Here is a 24,892-nt window from a genome sequence, read left to right as displayed (position 1 = left end):
ACACTTCGTCTCCTTTCTCTGGGCCTTTTTCCTAGCTGTCCTTCATGCATGGAATACTTTCCTTCTTCATCTCCACCTCCTGGCTTCTATGGCATCTTTCAAGTCCGTGAACAAATCCTGCCCTCTCCAAGAAGCCTTCCCCTCTCCTTCTCCATTCTAGCACTTTCCTTTTGTTGATTGTTTTTAGTTTATCCTGCATATGCCTTGTTTCTGCATTGTGGTTTATATGTTGTCTCCCCCATTCTGTTATGTGCTCCTGGAGAGCAGGGACTGTCTCTTACCTTCATTTTTAGCCCCAGTGCTTAGGACAATTCCTGGCAAGTAGTAGTCAGTTTATAAATGTTTATTGGCTCACTTACTGACATCAATATAAACTGAGGCCTGAAAAAAGAAAGGATTTATTAGAGGAGAGATGGGACTTCATTCTAGCCATAGGCCTGCTCTGCTCAAAGGAAAAGATGCAGGTAGGATTTGCAATGCAAAATCCCAAACTAGTGAGTATTACAGTTTGCCTGGGCAGTAAGGGGAATGAGCTGGAAAGAAGCCCATTAAAAGTAGTTGGAGCCAGATAGTAGAGGCCTGTACCTTCTGGGCTGACACATGTGTATGTTTCCCCAGAGGTGACAGGGAGTGACCGGAGGTTTTTGAGAAGAATTCGACATTCATTTTAGGAAGATTACTTTGGTCTCCGTGGGGAGTGTTGATTGGATGGGGGAGAGACTGAAATTAGGAAATCACTGATCATACATGCATGCACACATGCATACATACATACAGACAGACATGCACTCATGCACACACATCTTGGTGACTTTGAACACTTGCTTCTTCAGTGTTCTCCAATCTATGTACTGCTTAGCTTGCCTTGCAGTTGGGCTGATAGCCTGCTTATCTGATCAATTTTTTGCTTTGTTTCTGGTCAGCTCCATGACTGGCGACCTCCCTATGGGTTCCCACTGTCATTTCCTTCTTCCCTTTTCTCTGCTTTGGATTCTAATTCTTAGGGCCTGGGGCCTCATGGGAAATGTATTTCCTAATCAGATTGGGCTGTTCGTACAGAACACTTGAAAATGGAGGCTTTTCCTCATCTCACCCCTATTCCAGTAGAATTATTTTGTATTAACTCAGACTGGAGGAGATGATTCACAGATCTGGGCTGTCTCTCCTGACACTCCAGTAGGATGATTGGTTTGGCCAAACCAGATGGCTTTTCATCATGGGGTCTGGGTCTTCATTCCCAGGCTTAGTTTGTTTTGCTTGATTGAAGTTTGCCATTTTTGTCACACTATCGCCTCTATTTCATGCCCTGCTCCCTTTCTACCCTCCCACCCCAGCCTTGTGATTACTCCATTGGCCCTGTTATATTTGCTGATGGCAGCTGCTTTCCCAGTAAACACCAGAGTAGTTGGCATTGAAAAAACCATCCAGTGTGAGCTTCTATTGCCTGCTCCTCTGAGGGTTAAAAAGCAGCAGTTTCAAGCACATAACTTTAAATTGACTGTTATGTAAATTAAAACTAATGATCTGCTGAAGTGAGCTGAGCTTTCATTGTCTGAGATGAAATGTTGTAGGGATTTTTTGGAGAAGAACACCTACTCCTTATGTTTATCCAGTCACACTGAAACTCAGGCAGAGAGGGAAGCAGCCAAGCACTCAGCTCCTTCCCTGGTCCAAGACCCTTTGCCCGAAAGAAGACAACTTAGAAATTGAGATGCTTTTAAAATTTGGAACTTAATAGGAAAAACCCACCTGGTCCCTGGGGTTAATCTAATACAGGATTTTTGCACCTTTTCTATAATCTGGACCCCTTTAGTATTCTGGAGAAGCCACAGACCTCTCCTCAAAATCACATTGTGAAATGCATTAAATAAAATACAGGGAATTACAAAGAAAACCAATCGTATTGAAATAAAGATACCAATTTTTAAAGTTCATAGGGCCCAATGTAAGAATCCCTGCTCACATACCTAGTGCTGATGAAATTGTTCCTTTTTCATATGGAAAAGAAAGATCACACTTAGTATCAGAAATGAGATTCAAACCCACAGTTTAGTTGCTAGAGGGCTAGAGTTGGGTTTGCCAAGACCTGGATTCAAATCTAGCTTCACACTCTTATAGGCTGTATAATGAATCTATGTTTCAAGAAGCTACTAAATGGATTTTTCCAACTTAGTTGATCTAAGAAAACCAAAGAAACCCTAGTGGTTACCTTTTATTTCCAGAATTGCACATCAACTCCTCTGTTTGGCATTTTTGCTTCCGGGATCCTTTCCAGTCTAGCCCTTCCCCAGCTCCTCTTAATTCCAGAGCTTTTCCTCTCTTAATTATCTATTTATCTTATATTTGTTTACATATTGTCTCCCCTGTTTAATTGCAAGCTCCTTGAGGGTAAGGACTGTCCCTTGCATCTGAGCAGCATGCCTGGCACAAAGGAGATGCCTAATAAATGTATATAAATTCACATCCTCTGAAAGAAGCCTTTTCTGATCCCTCCTTAATGTTGGTTATCTCCCATTTATGCTGTATATAGATTATTTGTATATGAGTTGTTTTCTTTTGGTTTTGCTTGTTGTCTTCCCCCATTAGACAGGACAACTAGGTGGTGCAATGGATAGAATGCCAGGCCTGGAATCAGGAAGACTCCTCTTTCTGAGTTCAAATCTGGCCTCAGTCACTTACTAGTTGTGTGATCCTGGGCAAGTCACTTAACCATAATCTCAAGGAACATATCTTGAGGAATATAATTCAATGCTCTGATATACTTGACAAGTCATGAAATAATTTTTATACCTTTTTTTTATATTTTCTGCTTCTTACATCACCATAGTATCCCATGTATCCCTCTCCCTGCCTCTCCCCGAGAGCTATCACAAATGACACTACCACTCTATGACAAATAGTATTTTTTTTAAAAGAAGGAACAAAAAAGGCAACACAACTGATGAATACATTGATAAAGTCCAAACACATATGCCATGTGCCAGGGACCTCTTCCCTCCTCAAAGAGGTAGTTTGGGCATATTCACTCATATCTTCAAGTCCCGTTTGATCTTTATAATTTCATTTCATTTACTTTTGAATTTAGGGTGTGTCATTGTTCTTTCCACATACGTTGTTGCAGTTACTGTGTATGTTATTTTCTTGGCTCTGCTTATTTTGTTCCGCATCAGTTCATTTAGATCTTTCTATGCTTCTTTGTATTCCAAACACACATCACTTCTCATAGCACAGCAATGTTCCATTACGTTCATGTACCACAATTTGTTTGGCCATTTCCCAATTGATAGCCATTTACTTTGTTTCGAATTCTTAGCTACAACAAAAAGTGCTACTATAAATATTTTTAAATATATGAGGACTTTTGTCTTATCAAAGGCTTCCTTGGTGTATAAGCCCAGTAATGGAGTCCCTGATTCAAAGGGAATGGGCATTTTAGTCTCTTTATTTGCATGCCTCCAAGTTGTTGGGTTTATTTTTTTCAAAATGGTGCTACCATTTCACAGCTCTGGCAACAATGTAGTGGTGTGCCTATTTTTCCACAATCCCTCCAACCTTGACAATTGCCTTATTTTATCATTTTTGTGGATTTGAAGAGTGTGAGGAGGAACCTCCGGGTGGTCTTGATTTCCATTTCTTTTATTATCAGTATATATGGTATTCAGGGAGGATTAGGACCTCTTTTGTGAAGACTAGCCAAGCCTTTTTCAGGACTGCTCATCTGCCTTTGGTATCTACCTGGCACTCAATTCTCACCTGTGGCTCCAAGAAGGTATACCATGTGCAGTGGCCCATACCCCGGTGAACCTTCTTAGCAGACAGGCTAAAACAGTTGGTGGGTAACTGACACTCAGATCAGTTGGTGAGTTAAAGGAATGTCTACCCTGAGCATGTGAAGACTTCCCTTGGCAGAATGGGTGGATGAGAGCAATTTGTTGCAGTGACCATGAAGGTGGCTGATGCAGGGGCTGTGGAGTGTTTACAGCTTGGTCAAACATCAAAGACAACAAGGTCACCCACTGCATCCCAGGCCATCACTGGTCATCCTGACTTTTGTCCTGCCATTGGACCTCAATGACTCTGGAAGAGAGAGTGAGGCTAATAACTTTGTGATTCTCTGCCCCACTTAAATCCAATTTATACATGAGTCAAGATATCAATCCATGATATCATTACATTATCAGTGATATAGAGCATTTTTTCATGTGTTTGTGAATACTTTGTAATTCTTCTTTTGAGATCTATTTATTCATATTCCTTGACCACTTGTCTATTGAGAAATGGCTATTAGTCTCATATATATGTATATACATACATACATACATACGTACATACATACATACATACATACACACACACACATATCCTGGTTACCAAATCCTTATCAGAAAAATCTGATACAAATATTTTGTCCCCATTTGTCCATTCCCCTTCTAATCCTATGTGCATTAATGTTGTCTGTATGGAAGCTTCTCAGTTTCACATAATCAAAGTTATCTATTTTATCTTTTATAATTGCCTCTATCTCATTTGTTTAAGAATACACCTCTTCCCTGTAGATGTGAAAAATATATCATCTGGTTTTTTTTTTCAAATTTTTTTTATAGCATGATTTTTAATTTTAAGGACACATCAATTTAGAATTTATTATGGAGTGTGGTGCAAGGTATTGAACTAAGCCTAATTTCTGCTAGACAGCTTTTCAGTTTTCCCAAAAGTTTTTATGAAAAAGGGATATTTTTCCCTGGGTAACTTATGTTTTCCACTTTATTAAACACTGGGCAGCTCTTTCTGAATCTCCCTTTTCTAGTCTATCACAGTGATCTATGTCTGTATTCTTTAACCAATACCTGATGGTTTTGATGACTGTTACTTTATAGTATAGTTTAAGATCTAGAAGTACTATTCCTCTTTCCTCCCTATTTCTTTTTATCATTTCCCTTGATAATCTGTTCTTTTGTTTTTCCAAATGAATTTTATTATTTTGTCAAGCTCTGTAAAATATCCTCTTTGTAATTTGATTGGTATAGCATTAGAAGTGTAAATTAATTTTGGTCATATTATCATTTTTATTGTATTGGCAGGGCCCAGCCATGAGCACTAAATATTCCTTCAGCTATTTAAGTTGTTCATTCTTTTTTTAAGGATGGTTTTATAAATGAATATACAAAAATTTTTTTTTCTGCTTTGGGAGGTTGATCCCTAAATATTTTATGCATTGTGTATTTATTTGGCAATTAGATTTTCCTTTCTATTATTTCTTGTTGTGTTTCATTATTTTTATGTGGAATTGCTATTGATTTTTTGAAGATTAATTTTGTAATTCATTACTTTCCTGAAACTACTAATTGATTTAATTAATATCTTTATTGAATCCCTAGGGTTTTCTAAGTAAACATAGAATCATTGTTGGTGAGAATTCCTGACCAAGAGTGGAGGACAGAGTTATTCCTGTTCTATATGCCCCTTTTTTTTTTCAGGGGCAATGACAAATCTAAATCTGTGATTTTATCATTGCATTAATTTCACAGTGTAAAAGCTCCCTCCATTGATGTACATCTGCAATTTCTTTTTAGCTTACTGTCTTTGTGAATTGTCTTGATCATTCAGTGGTTATAGCACTTACAATTGCAGGAATAGTACGTGTCAGAGGAAGGATTTAAACCTAGGTGTTCTTGTCTCCCAGGTCATTCTTCTATTAAAATCATAGGGAAGTTCATTTCCTAGTATACAGTTCTGTTACATTTTGGTTTTATATTACTGCAAAAGCCTTTTTAGAGTTTGGTATGGAGGTCGCTATCTTGATCTTAAGACCTGCAATCAAATAGAACTTAGAGAAGATCAGCGGCATGTAGCATCACAAAAGTGAAGTAAATACTATAAGAAGTCACCTTATGATGTTAATATGATTAGAACTTTTTCTATACCATCCTGATCAAGTGTATTTCTGGTTGTTTGGATATATCTAAGCATTGAATAAATCCTACTGAATTTGAATTATTATATGTTCTTGTTTATTCTCCAAACAGATAACAAAATTTGTATTTTTATATGTCCTTGTTTTTTTCCCTAACAGATAAACAATCAGATATTGTATGGAAGAAGCCACCAAAATGCATCTGCCATTATTAAGACAGCCCCAGCCAAGGTCAAGTTGGTTTTCATAAGGTAAGCTAAGGACAATTGGATTTTCCTGAATTTTCTCAGATTCCTTTGAGATGCCTTCATCCTTTATGCACTTACCTTGCTGGTCTACTCAGATTTATAGGTATTTGAAATGTCTTTTTGTTGTGATTTTAATAGTTGTCAGTGTTGACTGAGTAAAAAGTACAGGACTTCGTGTTGAGGAGACCTAGAACAAATTCCATCATCTCTCTAGACCTGTTGTTTTTTTTAATGGGACAAAATGGAAATACCCGTCCTGCCTCTGTGTCCTTGAGAATGAGATGCCACATAAAACTCTATGTTTGGTTGAAAAATGAGCCCTCATTATTGCTGGTGGGCACAAGGCTCTTCTATTTCCCTCTAAGGTCTCAGGTCCTTTTCCACTCTCTTGCTATTGTTCTTCTGTGAACAGATTCTTCCTTAACCAGACAATGGAGCCAAGACAAAGGAGAGAAAATGAAACTCCATTTTGCTTTATGTTAACAGCTCTAGCAAATGATTAGTTCAGGGAGAAGTCACCCTAATTGGTCAAACTTGGATTGGGAACTTTCTGAGGGCGTCATTGATCTTCACTCCATTCTTCATTCATCCCAGCTGCCTGATGATCGTAGACTCAGGGCAAGAAGGGAGGGGCCTTAAGTGCCTTAGGGTCTAATGTCACTCATTTTAGAGGTGAGGAAACTGGAACCCAAAGAGGTGAACTGACTTACCAGGGGCAGAGCTGGTGTTCAAACTGGACCTCTGGATTTTAAATCTTGCATTTTTACATGCTTAATCATAAACAATGAGAAGTTAGGGAGATATTTTTTTCTCATCTTTAAATTTTGATGTGACTGACTTTTCTCCCCAGATAGAATGTGAGCTCTTTGAGAGTTGGCACCATAGCATCGTATGCTTGTGTAACTGTAGAGTTGGGAGGTAACTTCGGGGCCATTTGGATTAACTCATGCTCAAACAGCAATTCCAAACAATTAGTCCTTCAGTGAGTGGGAGCCCACTATGTTCTAAGACATACCACTCTATTTTGTAACAGCTCTCATTCTTGGGGGGCGGGCAGCTAGGTGGCACAATAGATAGATCACTGGGCCAGGAGCTGATAAGGCCACAGTTCAAATATAGCCTCAGACAGTTACTAGCTGTGTGACCCTGGGCAAGTCACTTAACCTGTTTGCCTCAGTTTCCTTATCTGTGAAATGAACTGGAAAAGGAAATGGCAAACCACTCCAGTATCTTTGCCCAGAAAACCCGAGATGGGGTCACAAAGCCTCAAACATGAATGGAAACTACTAAATAACAAACATCTCATTCTTAGGAATTTGGTTGCTGACATAAAGTTTGAATTTAGCTCTGTTCCTTCTGCTGTGGGAAATTATTGCTAATTCTGCTAGAAACTTGGCCACCCTTATCCTCAGCCACCTGTAACTCACCCTTGAGTCTTAGCTCTTATATTTAGTCAGAGTGTAGGGAAGTTAATTCCCTTTTCTAATGCTCATATGGACTGTTCGGGTAATAAGGGATTTCTCACCAGGAGCGTTTGTGAGCAAAGCATTAATAAATTTGGCCTTTAAAAGGCTGTATAATTAGGAACCCTGGTCATTATCATTAATAATGGAATTGTAATTTAAAGTAATTACTATTAATTTGGCAGCTCAATGCCTCATTCGATAAGAGTTCTGGATTTGTCAGCAAGACCTAAGTTCAAATCCTGCCTTGGCTATTTTCAGCCTCAGTTTCCTCATCTGTAAAATGGAGTTAATAATAGTACCTGTGTTCCAGGATTGTTATGAGGTGACATTTGTACAGCACTTCCTAAATCTTAAAGCTATACGGGATATTTTTATTAGCAATTCAGTAGTGTCTCAGTTGGATGTCTTGTGTTGGTGTCGAGGACAACACTGAATCCTAAAAGAACGTTGCGATGGGGTATGTGTTCTTGCAGGTGCTATCAATTTGGCTGGGCTAGGGGCTCTTGGGAAGGACCAACCTTTCTACACTTGTGCACCACTTTACACAAAGGAATGGCCTTAAATGCTATAAATGCCGTACTTTGGGGGCAACTCATTAAGCTGGAAAGGACCTTTCATGTAATCTATTCCAACCTCCTCATTTTATAGTTGAGGAAACTGAGGCCCAATCAGCAAATATTTATTAAGCACCTACTACGTACCATTCTTTCACTGTGTTAGGTGCTAAGGGACCAATAAATACAAAGCAAGAAGCGATTCCTAGTCTCAATGTGTTTGTGTTTTAATGGGGGAGATAGCGAGTACCTATAAAAATACATGCACAGTCTATCTAAAGTTAATTAATATATACAAAATACTTTCATACGTGGGAGTTTAGGAGGGAGGTCACTAGCAGTGGGGGGGGGGTCAGAAAGGGCTTCTCCTAGAAGATGATGCTTCTTAAAGGCATGGAGGGGCTAATTGAAGTAGTGCCAAAGAAGAGTCTGTACCATGCAAGGAGGGTGGCCAGTCCAAAGTCTTGGAGTATCGGGATTAAGGAGCAGAGTGAGGCCCAGTTTGGCTGGATCACAGTATGATGAAGAAGGAATAATGAGCAGTGATGCTGTGTGGGTAAGTTGGGACCAGTTTATGTAGGTTTAAAAGCTAAACAGAGGCGTCTTTATTTTATGTCATGGGCTATAGGAAGCCACAAGAGCTAGTTGATTATGGAAGTCACATGACCCTATGCTTAAAAGGAAAATCACTTTGGCAACAGAGACACAGAGAGAATAGTTAGAAGGCTGCTGACCTAATCTGTGCGAATGATGATGAAGTGTGAACTAAGCTGGAGGCTGTGAGAGTAGGATAGATGCAAGTGATGTCCTTGGAGATGGAAATGGGCAGCCTTGGCAACTGATTGTCTATATGGAGAAAGGCCAAGATAATAAACATGGAGATCTTGGAAGGTTTGTGGTGATTTGAACAGAATTGGGGAAGTTTAGAGTGTTGGGGGAGGTGGAAGGGAAATGACTTCAACGAGTTCAAATGAGTTCAGTGTCTTTAGTACATGCAGGTGTTTTTGGTTTTTTTTGTTGTGTTGGTGGTGGTACAACGTTTGTTTGTTTGTTTGTTTGTTTATTCATTTCCCTCAATTACATGTAAACCAAAAATTTTAACATTTGTTTTCAAAATGTTTTTAGTTCCAGATTATCTCTCCCCTCATTGAGAAGGCAAGCAATTTGATAAAGGTTATAGATAAGCAGTCATGCAAAACATATTTCCATATTAGTCATGTGAAAGAAAACACAGACCAAAAAAAAGAAAAAGAAAGTTTTTTAACATCCATTATGCTTTGATCTGCATTCAGATTCTTTCAGTTCTTTTTCTGGAGGTGGATGGCATTTTTCATCATAAGTCGTTTGGAATTGTCTTGAACCAGCTAAGTCATTCACAGTTGCTCATCATACAGTGATTGCTGTTGCTGTGTACAGAGTTCTCCTGGTTCTGCTTGTTTTACTTTACGTCAGTTCATGTGAGTCTTCCCAGGTTTTTCTGAAAGCACCCTGTTCATCATTTCTTAGAGCCCAGTAGTATTTTGTCACAATCATGCACCACAACTTGTTCAGCTGCTCCCCAGTTGATGGGCATCCCCTCGAGTTCCAGTTCTTTGCTGTCCATCGATGTCCTTTTCTTTTCCTTTGATCTCTTTATGATACACGCCTGGCAGTGATGTTGCTGGGTCAAGTGGTGTGTTTGCACAGTTTTATAGCCCTTTGGGTATAGTTCCAAATTGTTCACTGGAATTCTTGGATCAATTCACAACTCCTCCATCAGGGCATTGGTGTCCCTAGCTTTCCCCATCCCCTCCAACATTTGTCATTTTCCTATTCTGTCATATTAGCCAATCTGATAGGTGTGAGGTGGTACCTTAGAGGTTTTTTTATTTGCATTTTTCTAATTGATAGTGATTTGGAGTAATTTCTCATGTGACTATAGATAGCTTTGATTTCTTCTTCTAAAGACTGTCTGTTCATGTCCTTTGACCATTTATCCTTTGGGGAATAATTTGTGTTCTTATAAATTTAACTCAGTTCTCTATATATTTGTGAAATGAGGCTGTTGTCAGAGAAATGTGCTGTAAAAATTTTTCCCCAGTTTTCTGCTTTCCTTCTAATCCTTGAGGGTGGAGACTTGTTCGTGGCTGGTGTTTGTTTGTTTTTGACTTTGCCTTTCTTTGTACCTCCAAGACTTAGTAGAGCATCTAACATGTAATAAAGGTTTGTTGTTATTATGCTATTCTGTTGTGGGTGTGTCTTCATCCTCCAAACTTAACTATCACAGATCATGCCTGGAGGACCTAAGCCACTGGCTTCTGTCCTCCCTGAGCACATTCTCTCTTCCCCACCACCTTGTACCTTATCCCTTTTCTACCTGTCTCTAATAATAGAAACAAAATTAGTACTACCGTTGCCTCAGTGTGGGGGGGGGGGGGGACTTGTCGATTTTCTGCCCTGTTTCTCCAATCACCATCTTTTTGGGAGACCGTAACTCCGGTTCCTGGCTATCTCTATGTCTTGCCTTCTCCATTAGAGTAAAAGCTCTGTGAAGACAACAGCTGTCTTTGTTTTGTGTTTGTTAGTCCATAGCATAAGGTTGGGCACATAGGAAGGGTTAAGTAGATGCTTGTTATTTGTTCACTCTCATTACCACGAATCATTGCAGCTGAGTGTCTTCATCTCTGCAGCATTTTATTTACATCTTCCCCAAAATAGCTGCTCCTCACAAAGGGCTTTCATCACAGTTCTTCCGATGGGACATGTCATACAAGAATAATTATCACCTCTGTTCCGCTGGACCTGCTTCCTCCCATAGAAAATGAAAGAGTTAGACTCAGTGATCCCTGAGGAGCCTTTCAAATCAAAATAATCTTTGATTCCATGAGTCCCAATGACTCTTTTTTTTGGGGGGGGGGGTCATCTTAGAGTCTTTTTTCAGCTCCTGAAAAATTCTGTAAGTTTTGAATTCTGGTTGTTGGTATTTCTGTAGCTTTCTTGGAGCTAGGTCTTGTTACATTTACATTTACAACTCACTTAAGAAACTAATGCTCTCTGCAAGACTGATTTGGTGATGAATGTGAAATTCGTAAGGCCATCTCCTGGAAGCACTTTAGAAAGAGCTGCTTCTTAATTCCAAGGTCCACTTGTTCTTGTAGGATGGCCAAGCCAAGCCCTGGAAAGAGCAAAGAATCCCAAAATCTCGGAGCTGAAGGGGAGCTTGGGGCCCGTCTAGTAACATCTGGACCTGTAACAGAATCTCTTCTCTTGCCAATGTATATAGGCAAATAAGGAATACTGTGGGAAACATTCCTGGATGTGTCTGAGAACAGATCAGGCAGTCTACTTCCTTGAGTGGTTTCTGGCTTGTATAACCTGAAAAAGGCACAGTATGGACCAATTGGAGGATCTCTTGAGATTCTGTTCAGTGCCGTGAGTCTCCTTTCTGGGGCTTTTTAATGTTTTATGGCCTTTGATCATTTCAATTAGGAGGTAAGAACAGATGCCCCTAAAATTATATTCTTAGTTCACCAAGATAAGTAACATGAATTAACATAATTTGAAATTGAGAAAGCAAAGCAGAAATGTTTATAGTATGCACAGAATATGTAGAATCCCAAAAGGTGCACAGTCCCAGGGTAGGATATGTGGCTATGCCCAACTCAGTGCATGACCATTCCATAAACATTTCTTAAGATGGTACCATGTGCCAGACACAGGGGATGCAAACCCTCCCCCCAAAAAGGAGAGAGTCCGTGTCCTCGAGCCATTTATTTTCTATAGAAGGGAGCAGCATGGGCATCACTAAGGGAGATACACTAGCCACTGGGAGGAGAAAGAAACATGGGTATAAAAAATTTTGTACAATTTAAAGCCTTCTCTGTGAGCCATCATTACTTCAGCAGCTGAATAGTGGATGCACTGGACTTGAGGCAGGCTGTTGTCCAGGCAAGAGGTGATGGGCACCTGCCCCATGGTGGTCACTGTTTCCTTTGAGGAGGCATCTGGAAAATGAGCTAGTTGAACACAATGACCCTAAAGTCGCTTTCAGCTCTTAAATCTTTGATCCTTTGACCATTTTTACTTAAATAGAATTCTCTAGGTGTTGGTTACATCAGGCATCTCTGAGGTCTCTTTTAAGTTTGAGGTTGTATGTTTCATTCTCCATATGAGGAAATTAAAGTCTTCAAAGGGAAATTGCCGGGCCAGCATTTGAACCCAGATCCTCATGCTTTTTATATTCTACCATTCACACAATGTCTTTATTGTCAGCTTTTCCTGAGTACATAAATAATAACTTTAGAACTGAGTGGTCTTTAAATGACTTTAGTTTGGCCTATCATTTCTTGATGAAGAAACTGTTTCTTGGAGGTGATTTCCCCCCTTAGTATACTTTGAGAATGGTAGAGGAAGCTGAGTCAAGATGTTGGAGTTAGAGCTAGCTGTTTTTCCTTAGCTCCCTCACATCATTCCCTATAATGACTGATTAAGTCAAGAAAAAGTCATGGTGAGTCATTTTTCCAGCCCCTGGCAGCTGAGGAAGGCTGACAAAGAGGTCTGGAGATACTAGGGTGGGAGCTGGCCAGGAGCTCCACAGCAGGTGAAAGGTAGCACCAGGGTAGGGTGCTATCCAGTGTCCAAGAAGAGTAAAGGGACTCAACATCTGGGCAGGAAGTGATCTCAGTGGACCCCTATGCTAACACTGGAGACAGGAATGGGTGCCATCTGGCAGCTATGTTGATAGTTACCCAGGTCCAGGTTACAGTTCCTGGGCAGAGTGGGCCCGGTATCAAGGAGGAAGAGGCCTGACTTGTGTAAGGAGGAAGAAACTAGTTCCAGAAACATAGTTATGTAGCTGTGAGCCCAAGAGCAGAGGAGGAACTCAGTTCTAACCTTTAGCCATACCCATAAGCCTGTAGTGGAATAAACTGGGGCAGGAGACCAAAAGCAAGGGGGTTCTATCAGTTCAGTGATTTTGAATCTGCAGCAGCTTCCAGCAGGCTAACAGTCACATGGAGACTGAATTCAGCAACAATCTACAGAAACTGTACCACACACATGCCAACAGACCCAAACTGTGTCAGGAATTTGCCAGCTAGGAAAGCATTATGCAGAGCTTTCTCCAGATCATACCACTTTGGAAACACTGAAAACTTAGGGCCCCAGAATGAGCTGTGAAAGCAGCAGAAAGACATAAATGTCAGAAGGCCAGGTCAGTCATCCTCCCTAGACGTGATCAGAGCCCAACTCTCACATAAAGTCCAAAGTCAAGAAATGGTCTGCAAAAATAAGCCAATAACAACAAAAAAATTTGGTAGAAGACAATGACTTGAAAGCCTCTACCAGCAAAGCCTCAAAAAAAGCTACAGTTTAGGCACAAGCCAGAAAAAATTCCTAAAAAGAGCTAAAGAGACTTTCTAAAGGAAAAAAAAAAGATTTTAAAGCTCATATAAAAGTAGTGGATGAAAAATTGGGAAAATAAGTGAGAGCAATATAAGAAAATTAGGAAAAATTTAACCACTTGGTAAAAGAAACAAACAAAAAAAAATACCGAAGAAAATAACTCCTTAGAATACAGAATTAGCAAAATGGTAAAAGAGGTACAAAAGCTCACTCAAGAAAATAACTTCTTAAAAATTAGAATTGGTCAAGTGGAAGCTAATGACTCTGTGAGACATCAGGAAACAATAAAACAAAGTCAAAAGACTGACAAAATAGAATAAAATTGAAATATCTCATTGGCAAAACAACTGACCTGGAAAACAGATTGAGGCGAGATAATTTTAGAATGGCACTCCAATCCTATTGAGAAGTCAGGTGCTCTTTCCATCCCATCACCCTACTTGCTGTTTTCCCACATATTAACCTAATTACTACCATCTCCACACCCTCGCATAAACCAACCCAGTTTGTTTTCAGCTAATTACAATTCTCCCTGGATTCCAAATGAAGTTCTTTCTGAGCCTAGAATGTAATTCCCAGTAGATGATATGATTCATTTAAAACAAAAACAAACAAAAATACCAAAACTTCCATCATGAATCCCAGAAGCAAACTTTCCCTTGGATATTGTAAATATCATGGATGTCTTACCCTGGGAAGAAAACAAGGTGAGATTTCACAGAGAGCTGACATTCTACTTCCCCAGGGAGGAGCGCCTCCCTCCACCCCTTGCTTTTGCATTTCTCAGTTGCCCAAGGGAGATCTAGGCTTCACTTAAATAACTGATACTTACAGAGCTCCCTAAAGTTTATAAAATGCTTTATATACATTATCCCATTGTCCCATCAAGCAAGGAGCTGTAAGTCTTGTCTGCCCCATTTTATAGAGGGGAAACTGGTCTTTATTTTGGGGCCCCCCAAATCATCCGAAAGCCCTTCAGTTACTGAAAGGAAACTATCATGCTCTCTGAGTTTTCACTTCTCTAGGTAAAACATTCTCAATTCCTTCAACTGAACTGAATTTGATATGGACTCAAGGTCCTTCACTATCCTGGCTGCCATCCTTTGCATGTTCTCCTTGGCTAAGCTTTCTTGTGCTTTGATGCCCAGAACTGAACACAATATCTCCAAATGAGTATGTAGGAGCTATGCAAGCTCTTTCCCTAAAATCTCTAGCTATTTTAATGCATTCTAAGATGACATTCACTTTCCTACCTGCCATGGCCAACTGTTGGGTCACATGGATCATGGCTGGGTCATTCTATGAGTGGCATCCAGGTATTCAGCCTCAGACCAAGATGGAGCAAAGCAATTGAAAGGCAATCTCATGTGGTAGATATAGTGCTGCCCTTGGTGTGTGGAAGATGTGGTTCAAATCCCACCTTTGATGCTTATTGGCTGTATGACCTTGGGTGTCATTCCAAGTTTCTGTGTTTCAGCTTCTTCATTTATAAAATGGAGGGTTAATTACCTGAAGTACCTGTCTCACAGGGCTGTTAGGCCTTCAAGTGGGATAATGGATACAAAGTGATTTGCCGAGCTTGAAGCATGATTATTGCCAGTTATCATTATTAAGTTTGATCACTTACCCTAGGTAAGGTCCTCCAACCTTTCGAGCTGATAGTTGTTTGGTGTGTAGTCATTTAATTGCTCAATTAGCTTTGAGAAATGGGGCACTGTCCATTTCTAATAACAATATCTTGAAAATAAGCTAAGGATTCACAAGCAGAGCAGAACAAGAAAATCTTTTAGGTTTTTCTTTTTTTAATAAAGACACATATTTCAAATGCCTAAATATTCAACTGTTACAGGCTTTATGTATTTACTTTGTGATAAATTAAGTCAGGCAGAGGCAGCCAGGAGGTGTAATGGAGAGAATGCTAGCCCTCAGGAAGACCTGAATTCAAATACCTTCTCTCATTCTTACTTGCTGTGGGTGAGTCACTTAAACTTTCCTTGACCATTTCCTCATTTGTAAAGTGAGTTGTTGAACTTGAGTGTCTCTAAGGTCGCTCTAAGCTCCAATTGTAACCCTAATTCATGTTATCTGTATGATGGGGGCAATTGGAGCACCCACCTCATGGGTTTGGATGAGGATCAGACAAAATAACACGTAGCAACAAATAAGATATAGACAGTGTAAATGGGAGAAGATCTCAGAGGTAGGATCTGAAATGAGTCTTAATGGAATCTGGGAAAGCCAGGCGTTTGAAGTGAATAAAGGAAAACATTCTTGGTCTGGAACATTGTGTGTGAGGAAGAACAAGAGGCCTGATGTACACAGAGTAAAAAAACTGAAAAGGTAAGCAGAGACTGTGTTGAAACCTGGCCACAAGACAGAAGATTTTATATTTGATCCTGGAGGTAATAGGCAGCCACTATTGTCTATGCAGAAGAGATGTGGCCTGCACTTTTAGCTAGAGGCAAGAATGGAATGGTGGGAGACTTGAAGCCCTCCAACTTGTCCAAAAGCTGTTGCAGTAGTTTAGGTGTGAGATGATGTGGCCTTTGGTTGAGTGAGGTGTGGGTAGAGTCTATGTGACTCAGTAGGCTAGAGATGGAAAGCTCTTAAGCAACGCTTTGAGGCATATCTACAACTTATCATAAACAGATTGCAATCTGCATTGGTGGAGGGAGTTTCCACAGGGTGAATTTCAGATACTGATGAATTAACAAGTCAATTAAATTATCTATAAGCATTTATTGAGCACCCATAGGGACTTAGACGAAAATGAAACAGTTCTTGCCATTAAGGATTCTGTCAGGGGAGATAACCTATATTTATATAATTATGTGTATGTTTATATAATTATTATGTAATATATGCATTTGTAATTATTATTTATACAAATCATGATTTATGTAAAATCATATTGAATGCAAGCCCAAGGTCACCCTTGATGGGAAGGCACCATCAGCCCCAGGCATCAGAAAGGGCCCCCCTGAAGAACTTGAAGCTTGAGCTGTTAGCAAACCAGCCTTAACACAAGATCTGGCACATAGTAGGTACTTAATTAATTTTTGCTGAGTGGCCCAGTGATTGAGGAGAGACAGCATTCCAGGCCTGGGGCAAGCCAGAGCCAAGGTTGAGAGACCAGAGATAGAATTTTGTATAGGAAACTACTCTGGTTGGACTGTGGAGGGAGAGGAGGGCAGGCTGGAAACTTAGTGAGGGGTCAGGCTGTGGAGAACGCCATGAGGAGGATTCTTTGTCTTTCTCCCTCTGCTTTTAGAACTTATGGGCCAATAGCCAGCAGGACACAGGAGCTGTCTTTAGCCGGCTTTTGCAGGCAGAATATGCCTAGACATGACCTCCGATTCCTACTAAGTGTGGATCCAAGGCACCTTGGAATCCATAAACTGGACACACTGGGCTCTCCTATAATTTTAATTACAAAAATAGGACAGGCCAATATGTACAATCGATAGAGTACCATAGCTCCAGATCCCCCTCTGGCCATGCCTCTCATTCTCAGCAGAGCTTGACAGCCGGTATTAAATCTTGTTCCAGGTCTGCATTTCATATGGCCTTCTTCAGGCCCAGGAGGTTTCACCCCCGCATACGCTCTCCACGTGTAATTAAGTAATGGAGACTGAGCTGTTGTACATGACAGTTAATTTTGGATAGCGGGGGACGTTAATACAGGAGCTGTGGGCAAGACCATTAATCTCCTTGGATCCTTGCCCTGCCAAGTAGAGCAGCTCATTCTTCATTGTGCTAATCCAGCTTTTCCCCCTGCCCTGGGACCAGGGCAGGCGTGAACATCCTCCCTCCAGCTCACACAGGCCATCAGAAAACCCGGTGCTACTGCATGTGATGTATGTCCGGGGGACCTGTTATGCGGAGCACATCTGGATGGGCCGGAAAGAAACACTCTGGAATATTACAGTCCATATGTCCAGGGCACTAAGAAGGGGGAGACATGGGGTGGCTGGTCCAAGCTCTAATGATGTGAAAAGGAGACAGAAAGGGACTGTGTAAGCTAGGTACACTCAGCAGCACCTTGCTAATTTGCACTAATGACTCACAGACCCATTGTGGATTACAGGCTAATTAGGATGTGAACAAAAACAACTGTTTAAAAAAAAGGGGAGCAAGGACGTGATATTGCAGAAATCTGTACCATTGTAGACAGAAGAGCAGTTAATTAAAAACACTCACTGCCTCGTGGCCTAATGACTGTCTCTAATTACCTTATCACAGCTCTCCCAGCTGAAGCCAGCGGTCAGTTCCAATTTATCAAAATTGCTGATAGATTCTTTGAGAAACTTGCTCTAAGTCCAGTATGAGGATAAGGGGAGAAAATGGAGAGATTTAATATATTTACCAGTAGAGGAAATCTTTTCAAATGGTTATGTGAAAGGCTTTTTTTTTCTTGTTATTAATCCTATGATGCCATTTTAAGGTAGCATTATGGTGTGCTGAGCCACATGGTTCAGTTCCCTTCTTTAAATAATGCAGGAACTTCTTTCCAGATACAGGATGATTGGACAATATTGAACAGTATCAGTGACTGATATTAAAAGAGCCAAATCTAGGTGTCTGGCCAAAAGAGGCAGGAAGGGAGAAAAGCAACACACACACACACACACACACACACACACACACACACACACAGCTTTGAAAAACTTGAGAACTCTGATCAATGCGATAACTTACTAGTTCCAGAAGATTGATGATGAAGCATGCTTGAGAGAGAGGTGATAGACTTAAGATGAAAAATAAAACATACATTTTCAGATAAAAAAAGAAAATTATTAGCTAAAAACTTAAAAAATACACAGGAGGAGGAAAAAAAGTTGTAGAGGATGTAAACATATGGCTGTAAACAAGGCAATTTTGTTAGAACCATGTTAAATTTAATCCTTAAAAAATAGTGTTCCCCATACAAAAAAAAAAAAATAGTGTTCCCCAAAGTTCATGGTTTCTTATGCAATAATCTTTCTTATTTAGCTTTTTATATTGGAATGCTTTTTAAATGATTATTAAATTAATAATAATAAATAAAAAATGAAAGTGAATTTTTTTAAAAAGTTACTGTCTGAGTCAGAGAGTCCAAGGCACCACCAAATGTAGAGTCGGCCAGACAGAATGAAATCACACTGTGTTCACATCCCATGATCATTGCATTTCAGAGTGGGAAGGGCTAGCCTAGCTAACACACGTCTTAGCAAGGCATGGTTTTAAGTCAAACTACATATTACACAAAATTTCTATGACATTTAATCAGGATGACTGGCATCTGAAATGGAAAGGTTTTTTTTTTTAACGATTATAGTCATAGAATCATTAATATAGCACTACAAGGAATGTTAGAGTTATCCAGTCCAACCCCATCATTTTTGACTGATAAGCAAACTGAGGAACAGAGAGTTTTATGTAACTTGACCAGGTCACATAGATGTTAAGTGCCAGAAGTGGGAAACATACCCAGATCCACTGAGTTTTTCTTTGTATTTTTATTTTTCAAATTCAGTTTTTTAAAATTCAGAACTTTACACAGAAGAATGCATTTCCATATATACAGCAGAACACAAAAAAAGATTTGGTTGATGAAACTGTGAATCTTGATTTCATTCTGCTTCCCCCCGCCCAAATATTTATATCTTTTTTCACATACCAGTGCATTCTTATTTCTCACCCCTTCATTTTTTTAAACATCGCCCCATGATCAAACTCCAAGAAATATGATAGCCAGTTAAATATTCAAATAAGTTCAACACATTATTTTTAAAACTGTCCTCCCTGTTTGTGCTTCCTTCTAAACTTCCTTTACTTCTATACATTTTAAAAACTTATTTCAGTTACTCTTTTATTGGCATCGCTATTGCTAACCCTTGCCTACCCGTAGCTCCTTCAAAACGTAGGAAGAAAACAAACCATTATAAAAAAATAAATACAAACAATCAAGCAATACACATATGCCCAGTGGCTATTTCCAGTGCTCTTAGTAACTAAGTACTTCTCTGAAAGAAAATAGCTAATATACTTCTTCCTGGTTCTTCTGGAGAGATAGGCAGACATTTCCTCAATCATGGTTCTTTCAATGTTATATTGCTGATCTTGAATAAATTATTCCTCTCCTTCTGTTCATTTCATTCTGCATTAGTTCTTCTCAGAATTCCATGGAATTAGTTCTTGATCATTTGTTAGTGTCCATTACATTTTTATACCACAATTTATTCAGCCATTCCCTAATTGATGAACACCTCTCTTAGTTTTCAATTCTTTTCTGTTTTTTATTTTCATCTCCTGTTCAAGATGAGGAAGTTTGTTTTGCTTACTCTTATTCTTTCCCTGCTATCTCTATCTCCCCCTGTCCCAATCTGTTTTTCTTTGGAGTTTGATATATTTTTCTATATCAAACTCTGTGTGTGTGTTCAGCCTTCCTTTGTCCATTTCAGATAAAATTAAAGTTCACTTGGTGATTCATTCTCCTACCCTTTCCTCCAGTTTTGTATGCTCTTTTTCTCACACTCCAAATATGACAAAGAACATGTTCTTTTCTTCCTGCCTTCTACACTAGTGTATTCATTTTACTCTCCCTTCTTGTTTCTCTCTTCAAACCCTCAGGACAGACCTTGTCCACCCCCACCCCCAATCCACCATTTTTATTAACTCCCTCAATAGCCTTTGAAGACATTAGTCTTCTAAAAGGACACTTGTTTCTTCTTCCCACATTAAAATATTAGCACTGTGTCATTGAATAGCCTCTTCTATATACTCAAATAATTTTTACCATTTTTGATTTCTCTTACTCATAAGCTTGTATTTCAAAATTTCTACTGAACTCTAATCTTTTCATGAAGAATGCTTAATAGACCTATCAAACTTCTATTTTTCCTCTATAGTATTATTTGCAGGGGAAATTGTTCTTGGACATTAGCCATATTTTGAAATATTGAATTCTGAGATCTCCTCTCACGTATATTAGAGGTTGCCAAGTCTTGCATGTTCCTGATTATGGTTTTTAGTACTCAGACTCCTTTCTAGGTGCCGGAAATATTTTGTTGTATTATGGAGGCTCTGGATATTGGCTTTGACATTAAGAGGTTCTAACCCTTTTTCTTATCATGGGCTCTTAGGCAGTCTGGTGAAGCCTATAGATCCCTTCTCAGAGTAATATTTTGAAATACATAAAATACAATATATAGGATGACAAAGGGGAATAATTATGTTAAATCGCAGCTTTCAAAAATGTTTAAACAAGTTTAGATTTCAGGTTAAAAATATCTGCTTAATGAAATCATAATTCAGTTTTTCTTTAATAGTTGATGTGAGATTTTAGTCAAATCATTTAACGTCTTAGTGGCTCATAATATCCTATCTGTTCTAGTATTATCAGTTGTTATATTTCCCTCAAAGCATAGAAGAGAGGTAAAACAGATGACTTTGAGTTTGCATCTAACTCGAGCCTTATTAATCAGATATAATCATTTATCATTTGGAAAATTTGCAGAGCCTATATTCCTAGCCTTTAAAGTGCTCCCAGAATGAGCTTTGGTGTGGTTCATTTTTCATTTGCTCTGTATGCATTTATTAAGTCCTTAATAATTTAACAAGTATCCTTTTAGAAATCTAATGTATTCAAAGGGTATTCTTCTTACTAAATATTGTCCTAGTTCCTTGGGTTGCAATGACAAAAATGGAACAATCCCAGTCCTCAAGGAGCTTACTTCCACTGTGGGGAAAATAATGTGAATACAGATAAGTAAATCCATATTATGTGCCAAAAAGTGATTGGTAAGCATCAATTTAGCACTAGCTATTTGCCAAGCACTGTGCTAACACTGCAGAAAGAAATAAAACATGAAAACAGTCACTGCCCTCAGTGATCTTATGCTCTAATAAGAGAGACAATATACACTTCAATAAGTTTATGCATGATATGTATAGAGTAGAGGTAAGGTCTTCTTAGTAAGGAAACTAGCAGCTTCTGGTGGGTCCAAAAAAGTTCTCCTACAGACAGTGATGCTTAAGCTGAGTCTTAAAGGAAGCCAGAGATTCTAAGAGTCAAAGCTGAGCATGCCAGGCATGAATTTGAGAACAAAAATATTGTGTACACAACCTACATGGCAGACAGTGTGACTAGATAGAATGATTACTCAGACATTTACTCTGACAATTAACATCTCTGAACATCAGTTTCTCTATCCAAAAATGGGGGAGATAAAAAAAAAAACACCTCGGGTTTTTATGAAATGAGTTAATATATGTCAAGAGCTTTTTAAACCTTACAGTGAATAAGGTTGACCACCGCTGTCATTGTTACGGCTTCCTTCTAGCTTTGGGAAGAGCCCGAGGGCAGCTAGTGGAAGAAGCTAATTATGCCTCTAGGCGACATGGAGGTAGCCAGGTAGAGAGGAGGATAAAGCGCAGAAGGAAGGGAGGTAGTTAATACAAAACAAAAGGAAATGAAGAAGAAGAAATATGGTGAGCTGAGGAGGGGGATGCCACAAGGACAATTAGAAAACATCTGTGCCCTTAGGCCTTTAGCAAAACCCTACTTATGTTCTCTGGTTTTGTTTTTTCCTCAACCAAACAAGCAGTCTAAGCATCTTTTCCGCCACACTACTGACAGCTCTAATTATTTTCAAATTGCTCCTGGGCCACCTTCCCAAAATGCAGGCCCAGATGCAAAGGTGCTCCCAGTGGCCTCGTTAGCGATTTCCGTAGCTGGGAAAAAGCGCGTAAAAAGTTCACGCTGAAACTGTCATTGAACTTTTCATTCAGATTCAGCGTATTTTGCTACTTAGCAGATTATTCCAGTTTTCAATGGTGAAAATTCCCTCTGTATATGGATTCCAAAAATTACCAGATTGGGGGGGGGGAAGGGAGGGAGGGAGGGAGGGGGAGAGAGAGAGAGAGAGAGACAGAGAGAGACAGGGGGCGGGGAGAAAGAAGAGACAGGGGATGGAAAAAGAGGGATGGAGGGAGGGAGGGAGGGAGAGAGAGAACAAAGAGAGCCCTCAGTATACTGGGCATCTGGTTCAAATGAAATTGTGTTTTTCCAAAGTGCTTTTTTCCAGCATGGCTTTCTAAAGACTGTGACAAGTGTCAGGTTCTCTCTTTTTTCCCTCTTTCTTGAAGTTCTTTAGGGAAGCATAAATATTTAATTCTAACAGCAAACAACGTGTCAGGTCCATTTGCCAGCATTTAGTGGCAATAGTCTTGGAAGGGAAAGTGAAGAATGTAATTTTTCCATTCCCTGGTCTTCTCAGCATCCAAATTGGATTCTAGCATGTCAGCTCTGTTTCTTATAATACAATGACATTTCATTAAATGGCCCCAAAAAGCCAGACTCTGGGTTTGGAGACAGTGAATTTCCAAGTGGCACTGTTTCGGCTACTTTGAAAAGGGTGATAATTTCTAAAGTTTGAATGGGATAGTCTTAGGAAGCCACTCAAGCATTTTTATGCCACACTTTAATTTTTAAGAAGGCATAAGACAGTCCTATCCTGACATCTCAAGGCATCTACTGCATGGATTTAGAGCTAGAAGGGAACTTGGAGGGCATTGACTTCAGTTTTTATCAATGAGTAAACTGAGGCAAACAGGGATGAAGTGACTTGCCCAGACTTATCAGGTAAGTTATCCAGTAAGCTATCCAGTGTCTGAGGCTGGATTTGAACTCTGGTCTTGACCCAAGCCCCCGAGGTGTTTCCACTATACCACCTAGCTGGAGTCTGGAGACTTGGGTTTGAATCTTGACTCTCAAGCCTTTGCACTGGCTGTCGCCCCTTCTTGGAGTACATTTCCTCATCACCCCCATCTCTTGGCTTCCCCTTTTACTTGGTATGTATCTTGTACATTCTGGGTCCTTTCAGTGTTGTCTCACCCATTTGAATGTAAGCGCCCTGAGGGCAGGGGCTGTTTTTGTCTTCCTTTGTTTCCCCCATACTTAGCCCAGAGCCTGGCACCAGGTAATACTGCTTACTGAGTGATTGATTGTCCTCCCAGGACATAGTCTTGCTCATGACAGCTGACAGAGCGGAACGTCACCATCTTCTCTGTATTCCCTAGCAAAGCTCTGTGTTGATTAGTTTTTTTTTTTTTCCCGATTCTGCCTGTTCCTGTCACTTTGAAATATGCTGCCCTGCCAGTCCCCCCTCTCCAGACCAAGGTGTGTGAGTGCCATCAAGGAAGTGGCAGATGGATATAAACTGTGACTTTTTAGAGCAGCTTCTCCCCAACCCACTGGGAATAATCAGAGGTTTTTATTACAGGAAGCAAAAACAAATTTAATGTGGGTTCTAAAGGACATTACAAACCCTCCTTATTGTGCAGAAATCATCGAGTTGTGTCAGGACTGTTCAGGGCCACTCATTCCCCTCCCCACAATGTCCCCATTAAGATTTATTTGTGGCCATGTCTTTAAAAAGCAGTCACCTTAGCACAGAGTGGAAAGCCATCTGTTTTATCACCGTTAAATAGTCTGTGTCTCAGAAGTAAATGTGGCCCATTGACCATCCTCTCTGGGCCCACCCTGTTGTTTGATTGGCAGGAGCCTGCACTGGAATGAATAAAGGAAGAAGCATTTATTAAGCCCTTGCTGAATACCAAACTCTGTGCTAAACCCTGAGGATATAAAAATAAGTAAAACAGTCCCCACCCTGAATGAACTTAAATTCTAATGGGGGGGCAGAGCATCAAGGAGGAAGAGGCCACAGATAACAAAGCTGTATAGGTGGAGAGGGATAGGCACCTGCTGTATTTCAAGCACTGTACTAAGCATTGGGGAAACAAAAGACAGTCCCTACCCTCAAGGAGCTTCCAATCTAGTGGCTCAAATGAGAGTGGTGTAGATACCATAACAAAAATGAAATTTTCCTGGCCCTTTCCAAATACATGCATACATATATACATACATATGTATATGTATGTATTCTTCATGTTCTTGGCTACAATCTTCCTGGCTGTTTTTTTTTTTTCTCTTTCCACTTTTACTTTGATTTGCTTTAAATCCCACAGAGTTGTGATGGGCAGCCTGGGAAATTGAGTAGAAGAATGGTCTTGGAGCCTGGAATCCTGGGATTCCTGACTCTAGTTGTCCGATTGTGAATAGATAATGAGTTGACACAGTGGGATATAAAGGAGAGAGCATTTGGAGCGAGGGACCTGGGTTAGAATCTCAGCTAGGCTACTAACTGTCTTTGTAACCTTGGACAAATCGTGTAACATCACTGAGCCTCAGTTTCCTCAAGAAATGGGTATAATAATCCCTTAGGTGTCTAACCTCCCAGGGTTGTTGTGGGGCTGCCTTGAACACTTTGCAAACCTCAAAACACC

The 24,892-nt window shown here is 39.9% G+C and overlaps 1 protein-coding gene across 1 annotated transcript in view; it reads left to right on the top strand.

The window, feature by feature from the left end:
- PATJ (PATJ crumbs cell polarity complex component) overlaps window positions 1-24,892 on the top strand; it is a 331,975-nt gene that overhangs the window by 224,011 nt on the left and 83,072 nt on the right. The window contains exon 29 of the mRNA XM_036754106.1: window positions 6,074-6,165. Within this exon, the coding sequence (XP_036610001.1) occupies window positions 6,074-6,165 (92 nt within the window). The remainder of the gene's footprint in view (window positions 1-6,073; window positions 6,166-24,892) is intronic.

Source organism: Trichosurus vulpecula, chromosome 4 (assembly GCF_011100635.1).
Source record: "Trichosurus vulpecula isolate mTriVul1 chromosome 4, mTriVul1.pri, whole genome shotgun sequence".
Classification (NCBI taxonomy): domain Eukaryota; kingdom Metazoa; phylum Chordata; class Mammalia; order Diprotodontia; family Phalangeridae; genus Trichosurus; species Trichosurus vulpecula.
This window is presented reverse-complemented; position numbering and strand designations above follow the sequence as displayed.